Source organism: Nothobranchius furzeri, chromosome 3 (assembly GCF_043380555.1).
Source record: "Nothobranchius furzeri strain GRZ-AD chromosome 3, NfurGRZ-RIMD1, whole genome shotgun sequence".
NCBI classification, from domain to species: domain Eukaryota; kingdom Metazoa; phylum Chordata; class Actinopteri; order Cyprinodontiformes; family Nothobranchiidae; genus Nothobranchius; species Nothobranchius furzeri.
In genome coordinates this window covers 74,580,303-74,595,978 of record NC_091743.1, presented here as the reverse complement: position 1 = coordinate 74,595,978, position 15,676 = coordinate 74,580,303, and the positions used below count along the sequence as shown (strand labels likewise).

The following is a 15,676-nucleotide window of genomic DNA, read 5'->3' as shown; positions in this document are numbered from 1 at the left end:
TTGTTGGTTTATCGTCCAGGAAACAGCAGAGAATATCTTGGCTAGTAGAAGATAATCATTAGCATTAGCAACTTCACCACACGGCAGAACTCCTTATGGCTTGTGTTATTTGTGGAGAAAAAACATCTACATTGTATGGTAGAGTTGTGTTGCTTGTTAACCAATCCAAAGCTAGATGTCCGAATATCAGGAAATAAGCCTCAATCCTGCCGTTTGAAGCTCAGCTGTGATGTGGTTCACTTCAGGCCTAGTCCACACGTAGCCGGGTTTTTTTTTAAAACGAATATCCGCCCCTCCAAAAACTTGCATCCACACCACCTCGTTTAAAAAAAAACTGTCCACACGTACCCGGGTAAATACGTTGTTAAGGACATGCCAGACCTGTGGGTGGCAGTACTTCCCCCGTTCTTAACCTCGTCCGTCGTCTGTGGTCTTCCGCAAGGAGCAGTAATTCCGCTTGCAAAAACAAACAAGCAGAAAGCGCTTGGACAATCAAGAGCATCTGGCTGCAGACATCAGCTGGCGTCTTTGCCGTGACAGGAAATGACGTATCCGGAAAAACAAGTGTCATTACCTTCGCCGGAAGTCATTACCTTTGCCGGAAGTAGTTTTTTTCGGGTCATTACCTTTGCCGGAAGTAGTTTTTTTTCTTGAATACGCTTTATTGACAAAGCACAAAAGTAGTTTGGATTTGTCAAAACCATACCGTGTCGTTTTTCTCTTCGATTTGTACACATTTAAGAGAAAAATTACACGGTGGGTCATTACCTTAACCAGAAGTCATTACTTTCACTGGAAGTAGTTTTTTAAAAAACAAAACTTACCGGAAAAAGCTTTTTATTTCGGATTTTTTTTTCTCTTCAGATCTGGACTGGCAAACTTAAGTAACGTTGTTACCTGCGTTGCATGAAAATTGAATATTAAATCCCTTTGTTCTTCAGACAGGGAATTTTTATGACAGTAGCACATACATACATACATATAAATTACATATATATATATATATATATATATATATATATATATATATACACACACACACATATATGTTTATATACACACACACAATAAAAGGCTGTAAAGTGAATTAAAAAAACATATGGATAAAATGAGAACACGTTAAACTAAGACTTTTCAAAATGTGCAAACAAAATAGTACTGGCTAAATATTCAGTTTTATTGTTAAGCCCAAGATGAACTTTTGACCTACACCAATTGCTAAAGTACAGGACTCCCAGAAGCAGTGAAAAACATTTCAGCAACACTCCTCTCTCACCAGCAACAAAAATTAGTTATTAAATATCCACAACACTGTCCTACTGTGTATCACAGCAGCTCATTGCAACAGAATTTAACTACTACAGCTAATAACTATTTAGCTAGTTGGTATTTATTTTGAGTGAAAGACAATAAAACCAAAGAAACACTTGATTTCACAACCATTTTATTTTGGGTACAAATGAATTTGCTGAAGCATGGCTTTCTCAGCTGCATATCGATTCATCCCCTCCCATTTTTCCAACACTTTTATTGTTACCTGAAAAACATGCAGGATTACTTCAACGTCGTCGTCTTCCTCCGCTTGTCCGGGTCCAGGTCGCGGGGGCAGCATCCCAACTAGGGAGCTCCAGACCGTCCTCTCCCCGGCCACCTCCACCAGATCCTCCGGCAGGACCCCAAGGCGTTCCCGGACCAGATTGGAGATGTAACCTCTCCAACGTGTCCTGGGTCAACCCGGGGGCCTCCTGCCGGCAGGACATGCCCGAAACACCTCCCGGGGAGGCGTCCAGGAGGCATCCTGACCAGATGCCCAAGCCACCTCAACTGGCTCCTATCGATCCAGAGGAGCAGCGGTTCTACTCCGAGTCCCTTCCGGATGTCCGAGCTCCTCACCCTATCTCTAAGGCTGAGCCCGGCCACCCTACGGAGGAAACTCATTTTGGCCGCTTGTATCCGCGATCTCGTTCTTTCGGTCATTACCCAAAGCTCATGACCATAGGTGAGGATTGGGACGTAGATCGACCGGTAAATCGAGAGCCTGGCTTTCTGGATCAGCTCCCCCTTCACCACGACAGATTGGTTCAGCGTCCGCATCACTGCAGACGCCGAACCAATCCACCTGTCGATCTCCCGATCCCTCCTACCGTCACTCGTGAACAAGACCCCGAGATACTTAAACTCCTCCACTTGAGGTAGGACCTCTCCCCCGACCCGGAGTTGGCAAGCCACCCTTTTCCGGTCGAGAACCATGGATTTGGAGGTGCTGACCCTCATCCCAGCCGCTTCACACTCGGCCGCGAACCTATCCAGCAAGAGCTGAAGGTCAGAGCTGGGTGAAGCTAGGAGGACCACATCATCCGCAAAAAGCAGAGACGAGATTCTCCTGCCACCAAACTCTGTTAAGGATTACTTCATACACTGTCAAATGTTTTGGAAAAGTAACTTTTATACCAATCACTGCTGAAGACTGCGTTGTACCTCTGGAACAAGGACATCAAACACCAAGTCCAGAAACTGGAACTCTCTCTTCTTTATTAGTTTATCTATTCCTGAGCATGAACCAATCCGCTCTGTCAGCTCGTCAACCTATAAAACACGTTAACATAAAAATGAACAAAACATTCCTCTCAGCATTAGACAACGGACCCAGGTGGCCCACTGACCACGCATCCACATAAATAAATCTGATGCAGCTTATTGTAAGTCAGTATACATTTACCTGTGCATCAGCAAAGTGGAACATCAGTGGCTTTAGTCTTTGCTTTAATTTAAGCGAGACACCTGGATTGTGCCACAGATACATGCGGCCAGACTTCACTCCACCGCTGCAGAGATCCTTATACAAAGTCTGAGACAAGAGTTAAAAATAAGCAACATTACCACAGATAACAAGAGATTGCATTATCCTATGTCCAATTTTAGAGTCTTAATTTATTATAATTAAACATTACCTTGATTTCACCATCTGAAATTACTGCCTGGGTTCCATTTTTCAAAGCCTCGATTGTCCTGTAATTTAGATAAAAATACATCTTATTAGCAAATGAAGAATACAAGCACATGTAAGGAGTTTTGTCAGTGTCACTTGAAGAAGTCCAATATTCATTTTAGATCTATATTTAAGGCCTGTAACTCCTGAATGATTTGCAGCTACATGTGCTTAAATCCGGTAATATTAATATAAACCAAACCCGATCAAAGCAGTCAGTCGACAAAAATATCTATTTTTTATAAGGATAGGATTATTCTGAAACAGAATCAGAAGGAGGGCGGCATTAATTAGAGAAGCGGCTACTATTTCAAAGTTATTGTACCTGTTGCAGGACACCTGATTTGTGCAACCACAGTAGAATGACCAAGCACACCACACACAATAACTGAAAAATATTTAGAGATATTGAAAGCTAAGCTTGTCCAGAAAATACATTTTATTTCTGGGTGCACAGGACCAGTTCCAGTGTGGGCCAGATGCTGAAAAATAAATTCATAAATCTGTCTTTTTGAAGTTTCACAAATCGGAGGAAGGTTTCACAAATCACAAACTATGTTTTATGCATTCCTACGAGCCCAGAATAATCTAAAACAGGTTTGAAGAGTGTATGTGTTGTAGGTTTTGAGCTAGAGCAGAATAAAAATGGTCAGAGTAGAGAAAAATTGGGTGTATTAGCCCTTTAGCCATTTCCCGAATCGGAAGCTAACTTTAGCCTCATATGAAAACTAGTGATTGAAACCACTTACAAATCTCTGAAAATCTACGCTTTTTAATTAAAAAAGGGTATTAATAACGTTTCAGTCAAGTCAGTATTAGAAATCGTGGTCTTTATATCATATCTAAATTATATATAAAGTTAATATTATTACTTTAACTGTTTTAACAAACAGGGAGACCAGAAAAATCAAATAGCTAAGTTAAAGCTAAGCTACAATTGCTGATAGCTTTATTTATGTAGCTTTTGTGTTAGCTAGCTTGTGATCTCCCTTCGTTTTAAGACTGCGTGTTAATATTGATACAATTAGCTATGAAACATGGTGCCTTTGCAATAATTCTCTGGTAAAGCTTTAAACGCTACAGTGCCTACATTTAAGAACTAAGAACGGTTGCAACAATTAGTTAATTTCATCCTTATCTTTCTTTCTTTATCTATCATCCTTATCCTTACCTTTCCTCAATTGAAACCCGCCGAGTATGGTTGAAACAAAAACAACGTAGCGGCCGCCAAAAAAAAGACCAACTTCCTGCCGAGGTCTTTCGCTCGTCGATTTTCCGGTAAAAGTAATGACGCGCCATCTTGCTCTCGACACACCAGCTGATGTCTGCAGCCAGGTCCTACTCTGGACAATTGATAAAGCGAGCGCAGCTCTGAGGGCATCCATGCTGTCGGCTAGTGTAAACACAGGTCGCACACGTGATGTCAGCATTTTTTTGTCACGGAATGTGACGTTGCGGACCTTAAAACTCCGGTTTTGTCTGTCCACACGCAGACACCCAAAACGGAGAAACCGCAGATCTTCACTTTGGCCGGAGTTTTTAAAAAGATCCGTTTCCGTGTGAAAAAACTCCGTTTTCGTGTGGATGACAGGCCAAAACGTAGAAAAATATCTACGTTTTGGCAGATCCCCGGCTACGTGTGGACAGGGCCTCAATTTCATGGAAATAATGCACTAGTGTTTTTTACCCCTGAATATGAATTGCAAGGCATTTATTTCTAATAGAGACCTCAAATGTATTATACGAGGCTCCCAGACGTGAAGAACGCCACAATAATTGGTGGATAAGAAAACATTTTCATTTTAGGTATTTCAAACATTGCAACACATCTTTATCACTTAGCTTTAACCCCAATCAGTAACTTGACTGAACTTGTAAGCATGATGCACAAAAGCTCCTTTTCCTCACTGGGAAGTCATCATGATGTGAGGAAAAAAGTGTTTTTCTGCCTCTTTTTAGATCTAAAGTCAATGTTACAAGTTTCTCGTCAGATGAGTGGAAACGTGTCTCCTTACTGAACACAACTGATTAGCGTTCACATCCAAATAACATCTATTTTAAGCCTTTTCCAGAGTTTAAGGCTGACGATCAGTAATGCTGAACATGACTGTAAATACCCACCTGAGGAAACTGGCTGTATTCTCCTGGTTTTCATTGCATGCACTGACTGCGAATAGATGAGGTCAGGCTTGAACATGAATATGCACAAAGTGCTCTCTCTTCTTCTTCTTTCTGAGAAAACAGGTTTGGACAGGTTGATCTATTGTTCGTAAACGCAAAAGCCACCTGAACTTCCTCCTACGTGTAGCAAACACAGGTAATTCAGGTGTTCTGCACAGATTGAGACGTTAAGTTTTATGCGTGTTTTTTAACCAATATGTCTCAGTCCCATCACCAGCTGCATCAAATGAAAATTATAAACATTTTATGTTAAAGTAAAATTCACAAATGAAAGTTGTATGAGATGAAATATGTTGCAGAATTTGGACATTTGAATTGGTTCCACTTGGCTGTCTTCATGTGAATAAATGGGAACCCTTTTATAAAGATTAATCAGTCCAGATAATCTGGACTAAATGTAATTAAACGTTTATTTTTAATGCGGTTGACCTAATGAGCAGTGCTTGTGTTGCGTTGCCTTGGGCCACTCTGCTGATGTGTGACTGGAGTTGCAGCCAGAAGTTCCTCCCAGACTCCAGAGCAAAGGAAGTGGATTGTTTTGTTTCACAGGGTTACGCTCATTCAACTTTTAAAACATCTAAGGATAGAAAAGGAGCTTTTGTTGATTAAAATGCAGCTGAAGTGGATTTGGAGTGTGCTTGATGAAACATTTTTATACATTTTTCACACTAAAGATGTGTTTTAATTTTTTATCCATAAGCTGCCATTGATTAAATCCAAGTAGGAACTCTAATAACTCTCGTAAAGTCTAATGTAACTGATGGTGTTTAATTGGACGCATGGACTCTGCATTTATAATCCAGCAGGAGAACATGGTTATTAGTGGAAGGTTATTTTAGCAAAGATTTAGTGGCTTTAAAAGGTCAGAAAACTGAAATGTAAAAGTGGCACAAATCCATCAGCTCCACATAGAAAAATGTCTCCAACAGCGATAGCAAACGTGACCATCTTCTTCTTCTTGGCTTAGTGGCAGATGGCATAAATAAACCGTGACCTTTGAAGTCTCAAGGGATTTTGTGATCTCATGAGTCTAGCGAGGAGGACGGTGGAGAAACTGCTCCACATCTGACGCTCTCCTGGTGTGGATTTATGCGCTGCGAGTAAACCGTCCCACTGCTATTCCGATCTGCTGATGCCTCGATCGTAAACCCGGCCTAACATTAGCTGTGTCTTGGGAACGTCTGGCCCGAGTTTTCCAATAAAATTCAGTGTGAAAAATATTCTGGCTTTTAGTATTGCAATATATCGTATTAACTCCCCTGCATTGCGATATGTATCGTATCTCCAATTCATGCCCCGTACCTGACCGCCAGTACGTCAAAAATAAGAGGTTTGGAGATTTCTCATCAGGAGACAAACTGGACGAGGTTGAGTTTGTTCATGCTCTTGCTTGTCTCACCACCCCTCCTCTACCTGTCATCTGTTATTTGTTCTTTCAGTTTGTCATGGTGGAGTCGAACTGTGATTTTAGTAGGCTGTCTTGGACAAGCATCCTTTTGTTGCAGTGTGATACAGTCCTGTCGCTCATGGACCTATAACAAAGACAGACGACACGTATTTTATTTGTTTTGAGTATCTGCAGATTTTTAATGTTTAATACCTTTATCATATCACAAGTAACGTTTGAGCTTAAACGTGCCACTGCTCGTACTAGTGGAGATGTTCATCTTCTCCTGGTCTCAACAGAAATGACGACCATTCGGAAGAAGTTGGTGATTGTTGGGGATGGAGCTTGTGGGAAAACGTGTCTTCTCATCGTCTTCAGCAAGGACCAGTTTCCTGAGGTCTACGTCCCAACCGTGTTTGAAAACTACATTGCTGATATTGAAGTTGATGGAAAACAGGTTTGTTTAACTTAAGTAGAATAATGTTTACATGTGTACACGAGCAATCCAGACTTCCAAAAGGAAATTCTTTTTCTCTCTTTACATTTTCACCCCTTTAGTTACCTTTCATGCCAGGGAGCGATCCAGTGTGTGTCCTAGGGGTGAATCAGACCCATGTTTAGTTTTTTTTTTTTGAACAAATTAAAAAATGAGAGAAAAAATACAATAAAATAGTATATCCTCTGTCGCTCAAGACAAGCTACATTATTTGCCATGCGTGCTTACTCCTTAGTACTGTGTACTAACATAAAGACGTGCGAAAGGGAGTATGATGATGTCTAAGCTTATAAAATCCCTACCCCTGTATACACAATTGCAATAACTCATATAACTCTTATAGTAACCTTCCAACATTTTATAAGCCTTCAAGTAGTCAAATTAACCTTTAGATAGTGCACACTTGAAAATAATGCACCCTATTTATCCATCTAAAGTAGAAAAAAAAAACATTAAAACAAACAGAAAACACTTAAGAAGAGAGAAAAACTCAGTTTGGTCAGATTTGCTCTTCAACTAATTATTTCTGAAAAATACTTAAAATTGTTTTTTTTAAATACTGCTTTTAAATGTGGTAAAATGAATGCACGAAGATTATGAAGCAGCTTTTGATTTACGGTATGTTTTGTTCTGTTGGCGACTGATTTTGATTTAATATCCTTAACTCATTCGCTGCCAGCGTTTCTTACCGTTTTTACTGTTTTTTTAAGAGTCACAGAACATTGCGTGCTAGGAAGATGTTGACGCCAAAACAAAGCGGAGACTCACCTCTTACATCAGGAAGAATCCGCGCGTTTCGAGCGTTATCCATTCTTTCATACTACGTTGTTGAATTGTGATCGGCAGAAGCTTTTCCGGTTCGCGCCTCACTATTTTTACAGCAGCGGCCCAAAACGATCTCCTAACTCATGGATTTTCTGCTTCCTGATCATGTGACGTATGCGGATGAAGAGCGGCTTTAGAGCTGAGATGTTTTTTCTCACGGTGCGGGGGCTCGTCCGGCGCCCACACAGTAAAAAAATGCAAATGATGACTTTGTCAATGGCAGTGAATGAGTTAATATGAGGTTTCCAGCTGATTTATTCAATTAATGCCATGGATGTTGACCTACTGGATCTAAACTCATAATGATTGTCAAGTATGATTTCAAATATTGTGAAGAACTTTTCCAGTCTAATAAGACTGTTTTAAGAGGAATTATTCTAAGTATTTAGATTTCAGGACCAAGATTAAGCAAAGTAACGGATATGTTAAATACATTTTAAAACAGGTTTTCAGTATTTAGTAACTACATACATTTACATAGTATTCTCCAGCGGTGGAGGCATGAGCTGGGCGTGGCAGCTGGGGCTGGTGCTCGTTGTCATAGGCTGGATCCTGGGCCTGGAGGCTGGTGCCTGAACTGGGCGTGGCAGCTGCGCCTGGTGGCTGAGGAGCAGGATCCAACAACATGACCCATGATTATTTCACTAAACTTGGTCTCCTTATTCTCAAAACCCGTGACACAGGTTGTGATCGTGATCGTAACAGGATAAAACAAAACATGCTGATGTGGTTCATTAATGTGACAAATGGAGCCAGAGACTCCTAATTTGTGATCAACGTTTGTAGGGAAACTTTTGTTCAGAGGGAGAATTTTCAAAGCCAAGTTTGTTTCTGGTCTTTTTCCAGACTGGATGCTACACTTAGGAGGTGAACCAGAAAGATAGCACACTAAGTCAAGGGATGTTGTTTTCTTAATCTGACCTCTGCTGCTGGATCACCACTTGGCAAAACAGGAAATGACTCAACTTCCTGGCATCCTGTTCAGACGGGGAACAAGGATGTCTCCTGGCAATCCCCCTCCTTCCCTCAGGACCCTCCTTCTGCTCTTGTCCGATAAGTCCATCATTTCCTGCTGTTGTCCTGCTTGCTTTTAGAATTAGGCAGGGAGGGGTTAACTGCTTGGGTCTCTATGGGAGATATATTTATATATATATATTTATATATATGTGTGTATTTAAATGGAAACTTTTCCAACAGGGGATCATTTTGGAAATGCGTGAGTGCTAAGAGCTGCTCTGATAGGTGCTTTTTCCTTAAGAATTACTCTCTTACAGCCACAGCCTCTAAATTTAAGGTGCCTTTTTTACTTCTTTAGTAGAGTTTGCAGATTGTATAAATGTGACTTTTAGCTTTTATGCTCTCCAGTGGGAACAAGATGATCTTGTTGCTCATGCTTTCAACAGTGATTGGCCACCTCCCACCCTTTGCCTTTCCAGGCTTCTATTTCCAGATGGTTCACTGATTCTTGTGCTAAAATTGAGTTTAGCAGCACTTCATAGACTCCTGGAAAAGATCCAATAATAAAAAAAAACTTAGTCAACGTTTTTGGTTTTTCTATTGAATCTAGTGAGTCAACTGAAGAGTACACTCATCTGAGACCAAATGCCCTTACAGGGACAGAGAAAAACTGTGTAGATCCCCTTTAATCTCCCACTTTTCCTGATTGAAATGAATCAGTAGTGTGATGTAATGAAGAGTCGACGGGTTATTTTTGTCACACTAAAACAGACTGTCCACATAACAAGAAAATGTCCCAGCACTAAACTCTTTAGAACAAAGAATTGACTGCGGGTAAAACAAATGTATCATGAGTTACAATCAAGATGCTCTGCACTTGTGGCCGAAGGAGAAAAATACAGCAGATGGCGTTAAAATTATTTGCTGAGTCACATTTAAAGCATGATCCTTTGGGGAATTTACAGCGTCACAGATTCATACGTCATCATAGATGTTTATTTCTGTGCACGAGAAGCCAAGATATCATAACTGGGGTCAATAGGCTTTAGTCTTGTGACCTTTTTACCCACAATTATCAAAGGTAATAACACACAACTCGCTTTATCTTCATGGTAATAAGCATTCATTCACATGTTTGCTGCTTCTTCAGTGGATCTTTTCTTCTCTCCAGGTCGAGTTGGCATTGTGGGATACCGCAGGCCAAGAGGACTACGACAGATTGAGGCCCCTCTCCTATCCGGACACAGATGTCATTCTAATGTGCTTCTCCTTAGACAGTCCAGACAGTTTAGGTGAGGACGCTTTGGTCTTTTAATACATTTTATTAAAATAGGGGAGTCTACATCGAACAAACCTGATTTAGTTTCGGCTTGTTTGTTCTTCTGGAACAGCTAATATCCCTGAAAAATGGACACCTGAGGTGAAGCACTTCTGTCCCAATGTTCCCATTATCCTTGTGGGGAATAAGAAGGACCTGAGGCATGATGAAAACACACGGCGAGATCTGGCCAAGGTGAAGCAGGTAAGAAAGCACCTGAGGTGGTAAACTGGGCCAATCAGGTAGTTATTCATGTCCCAGACGTCACAAGGCAAGGCAGCTTTATTTGTAATAACACATTTCATACACAGAGGCAATTCACTGTGCTTTCCATTAGCAAGAATGGCACAAACATTAAAAATAACATGGCGGCACAATTAAATAACACAAATTTACATAATTAGTTGTTGGTCAGTCTGTGTGTAATAATGACTCTTAATATACAACTTTAACTTTTTGAATAGAATTACTGAAATAAATAATCTTTGTTGTGATCTAATTTTAGGACCTGCACCTGAATATACCGTTAGGTCTGGAATATACTTGCTGCTTAAGCTTGCGTTGGAGCAGGCAGCAGGCTGTCTTTGTCCACAAGCTGCTAGACTGCACGGCATCGCATGTAGTACCGGAGTGTTCCCCTAGGGGGCGCACTACATAACTCACATCGGATAGAGAACCAGGTTTGTGGGTACAACCAAAACAAACATGGCATCAAAAGAGCTCACTAACTGGTTAATTTTGATGTCACGACAAGAAAAAACAAGTCAGCAGTGGTATTGTAGATGTTATAAAAGACCTCTAAACCAGAGACGAAGTCACCATGAGTGTGTCTCGCTCGTTTTTGTCAACTCCACCTACTGGTTACTTTATTGCAGCGTTCGGATGTGTTGCGTTGCGTTAATTTTGGGAGATGCACACAAACAACGCTTCAAATCAACCCTAGTAACAGATGGCAGCCATGCGGTAGCGTTGTTAAACAGCAACTATATCATGGCCCTAATGAGATTCGACATGCCATTGAGTGATTTATAAGTCAGTAGAAGCATTTTGAAATCGATTCTGTAGTTTACTGTAACCAGCGTAGAGATTTAAGAACAGAAGTGATGTGCTCGGTTGTCTTGGTTCTTAAGACTAGCAGCAGCTGTAGTTGCTTCACAGCTTTTTTGGGAAGATCAGTCAGAAGACCTTTCCAGCCAGCTGAATGAGTTTCTCTCTTGTCTGGACATGAAACCTCTGAATCGTGCTATTTGGTGCAGATGATAAAATGCTGATCTAGTTAGAGCCTTAATGTCACCAGTGAAGCTCGGGTCTGAGTCAATTATGACACCAAGATTTCTAACCTGGGTCTTTGTCTTTATTCCTCTGGAGCCGAGATGAGCAGTAACCTCCACCCTATCCTTATTTCAAAAGACAATAGGTCCAAACACTGACAGAGAGTCTAGGGGACCAGGGATTCCTGGGGGTGCGCGAGCTGCCGCTAGGGGGTGCACGAGGTGAAAAGTGTAATGGCTGCGGAGCTCAGAGAAGTCTGTCATATGTCACCATTAGCGTAGCCAGAAACTCATTTGTGGGTGGGCCAAAGAAAAAGTAAGTGGGCCCAATAAATGTAATTGAAAACAAGTACATTTTTGCGCACACGTGCGCACGCGTGTTTCCTCCACATGTGCCCTAGCTTCATAATAACAATGCGCCGAGCTTCAGCACTTTGGCCTGCGCACGCCGATATGTTCCGTATTTGATCATTTTTAACGATGTTGGAGAAATCTAAAGGTGGTGAGTCATTCTGGCAGATTGTAATGAACACCCAGTCTCATGCAGGTGTTCTGATATTGTAAACCTCACACACAGAACATTTTGGATGTAACAAAATAAATCAAGAAATGATTCCCATTCAGGCTATTAACAGCGCGCTGAAGATCTGAAGTTCAGAGTGCGTCTGTCAGAAGTCAGACACGTTCCAGCGGAACCACGGCTCACGGGTGCACAAGTGAGCACATCTGGGCTGGGCAGAAGTAATTTTACAACATTGGTTTAAATAGCGCCAATAACGAGACGCGGTGACTAAAGCAGCTCACAGAGCTGTGCCGCGCACACACACACACACACATACATACACACACATTCAATAAGCAAGCACGCCGCGCAAACTCCGGCGCGCCGTCAGACTGAAGGCAGAAATGAGCGCTGCCTCCTCCGTGATAAAAACCTTTTAAGAGGTTTTATAACAACATTTTTCATTCCAGGTCAAATTAAGATATTAGCTTCTATTTTGGGATGACGTATTAAAGTCGGGTCCGCTCCAGCCAGTGACTCCAAACCTGACGACAACTCATGTTACTGCAGCATTTGTTATTCCAGTCAGCGTGGCAGCGGATCGCAGATTCAGCCACACCATAAAACAGCAATAAGTCGGTCTGAGGCAAAAGTGGACCTCATGGCTATAGCTTTTCCATCTTTTCCCCTATTGACATTTGATTACGCACAAGTACGTGACCAGCTCAGGTTTACGCAGAGCAGAAGGAAGGAGAGCGCTCTGGCTGCACAGGTTAAACGTTCCTACTTTAAGAAAACCGTTAAATTGCATTTTTTATGTGCTACCTGGGCACTCTAAATATTTATTTAAAATTAAATCAAAGGAAAATGTAATGGTATCGAATGTTTATTAATTACTATTTAAAAAATGAAAGTGATGGGAAAAAGGTCGATCATATTTTTTTTAACCCTGACTGTTTAGCTTGACGTCTGAGATATATACATATATATATATATATATATATATATATATATATATAGCCATGCCCTGATGTGGGGGCTGGGGGGTGCGTCCACATGGTCGGGACATAGAAGGGGGTGCACGGCTAAATAAGTTTGGGAACCACTGCTCTAGAGCTAGGTGGATCTGGGTCATCTGCACAACTATGATGGGTAATGTTACTGTGTATGACCTGGCCCAGGGGTAACAAGGTTTGAATTATTTCTTCACAATTTTAGGACATTTAATGTATTTTTACATTTCTAAAAGGTGTGGTCATGCTTATCTTTTCTACCGTGGTATCACCTCCAGTTCCATCATGCTTTGATCCTAGAGCTGACACATTACTGTGTAAAGATCATCAGGATGATGGGACTCCAGAAAGTAGCTAAATGAACTAAAGAAATACAGCAGGTCTTTAAATCTCTTTCCCTTTTTGGGAAAACTTTGGACTTTTTGCCCCAGAAGTACTGCATCCTACTTTTTGGAATTTTAATAAGATTTGACTTTATTTTTGGCTTCTGTTGTATTTAAAATAAATTAAGAAAATCACAAATCTGTTTGTGGTAAATCTTTATTAGAGGAAACCTGATTTAAACGGTTTCATTCAAACACAGTGATTATCGTCGAAGTCCCACTAGTCATTACACACTGGTGAAATTCATCTCTATCTGATTTGTTGCTGCAGGAGCCGGTGAAGACCGAGGAAGGAAGAGACATGGCCAGCAGGATCAGCGCTTTTGGCTACTTGGAGTGCTCTGCCAAGACGAACGAAGGAGTGCGGGAAGTGTTCGAGTTAGCCACTACAGCAGCGTTGCAGGTTCGCAAGTGCAAGCCGGGAAGAGGCTGTACACTTCTGTGAGCTGTCCAGAACCTGACACCATCAGAAACCAAGACACGTGAAAAGAACTGACCTGTTACCAAATGGATCTTTGTACTGTATCGTTAAAACGGCTAATTAACAGAATACAACAAACCTAGAACAGGTTAAGGACTTGGCTGTATTACAACTGTGGTTAAAAATAGAAAAAAAGTTATATTTAAGCATCCTTATCGGTTTGTTTCTTTTAATCTTTCTGCGTGACCCTCACCCCAAATGTGTAACATGACAGGGCTATGAAAGGTGCACAGATAAAAGCAGTAATGTCTTTCACAAGCTTTGAGTTTTGCATCCTTCTTGGCTAATCTGCTTTCTATGGATGAGGTTTTGTGTCCTTTTAGTGGTTTTAAGGGATGAAAATAATGACTTAAGTTTCTACGCTACTTATGTAGCATCTGTTTGTAAATCAGCCACCATTTCAGCTGTAAATTCAAAGCAAATCCTAAACTAAGCCATAGCCTTTGGTGCTGCTGATAACAGGGAAAAAAGTTGCTGGTGTCACTTCAGCAGGCAGGAAAATCCCCCTCATTGTTCGTTTCCAGTTTACTCAGGATGAAGCCAGACCGCCACTTCCATCATGACGTAAATGATCTGCAGGGGCGTGAGCTTTCTATTCTGCATCAGAATATTTTAGTCGTCTCCCATAAATGTTGTAAAGCTGTGCAGCGACGTTAGACGCACAAGCCAGTGTGACTCATCCTTGAACAGCTGTCTGAATCAACAGAATGGTGCATTATCTGAGAGATCAAACAAGGGACTGTGTTTACTTCTTCCGCTACCGTTCAACTGAGTCACAGCTACCAGTTACCCAGTTAGCACAAGTATGAAAACAAAACACGTCCTGTTTGCGCGCAGCACGTTTCCAGTAAGACATTTTTTTTAAGTTCTGAGAAGAGCTGAAAAGAGATTGAACAGTTTTGTTCCCTCCCCGACCAGACCGACCGACCGACTGCTTTGTGGAGACTCGATACCGGCTGCTACAGTAAAGTTATTGATGCGCTTCGGCTTGGCTTGGCTTTTTGAAAATGCTTTAAAATTTTCCAAAGTATTGTAAGAAAGTGAGCAGCAAACATCTGATGAATCAAGAGAGAGATGACACAGATTTAGGTCGTGAAGGTCTGCATTAAAGTTTTTAATTGTAATGTATGAATCAAAATAAGTTGATACATTAAACACAAGTGGCCATTGAGGCTGGGTCTGGCTCAGTTGGTCTCAGAACATGAAAAAACTAACTTCTTTTAAGTCCCAGTGTGAAGAAGGGTGAGTTGTGAAATATGAAAAACGTCTGTGGCAAAACGGCTTTGATGCTGCCGGTTTGGAGCCAGTAACCAGTCCCACCAGCTGGTTGGGTGTGTCTGTTATATTTTAGTGCTGACAAACAAATCACCACTGACAGAGTACCTTACGAATCAGTGGGCAGATTACAATACCGCGCAAGTGGGAGCAAATCATTTAAATTCAAACGGCTTTAACGCTCTCAGGCTCGGAATACGTTTTTATAAAAGGATGAACAACTAAGACCTTCAGGGGTACTTCTGAGTTAAAAAATGCTCATGAAATACGTATGTGGAGTAACCAGGTAGGTAGGTTTTAACTGTTGCAAATCTGCAACGCCTGCCTCCAGAGAGTTAAAGTTTGGAATAAAGTGGAAATGTTCATTTTTAATTGAAGCTGACATGTGAGGATTCTCTTGAGAGCCAAAGTTAAGACTGCAGGTCTATTATCAGCAACGATGAGTCATCTGCTTTATTAGCTGGTAATACAAGGTATTTCAAAAGGCCAGCTGGTTAGAACAACACGTTTGCAGTTGTCTTGCACAGATGAAAACTGTTCTACTCTAGTTTGTTTAGACTCAACGATGGCCAGTTAAGTGTATGGACAGCACCTGGTT

The 15,676-nt window shown here is 41.2% G+C and overlaps 1 protein-coding gene across 1 annotated transcript in view; it reads left to right on the top strand.

Moving 5' to 3' along the window:
* The window catches only part of LOC107384928 (rho-related GTP-binding protein RhoC), a 16,745-nt gene extending 2,684 nt beyond the window's left edge, over nt 1-14,061 (top strand). The window contains exons 2-5 of the mRNA XM_015958448.3: nt 6,857-7,014; nt 10,007-10,127; nt 10,227-10,357; nt 13,594-14,061. Of these exons, the coding sequence (XP_015813934.1) occupies nt 6,859-7,014; nt 10,007-10,127; nt 10,227-10,357; nt 13,594-13,767 (582 nt within the window). The 5' untranslated portion in view covers nt 6,857-6,858 and the 3' untranslated portion in view covers nt 13,768-14,061. The remainder of the gene's footprint in view (nt 1-6,856; nt 7,015-10,006; nt 10,128-10,226; nt 10,358-13,593) is intronic.
* Nucleotides 14,062-15,676: the final 1,615 nt, after the last annotated feature.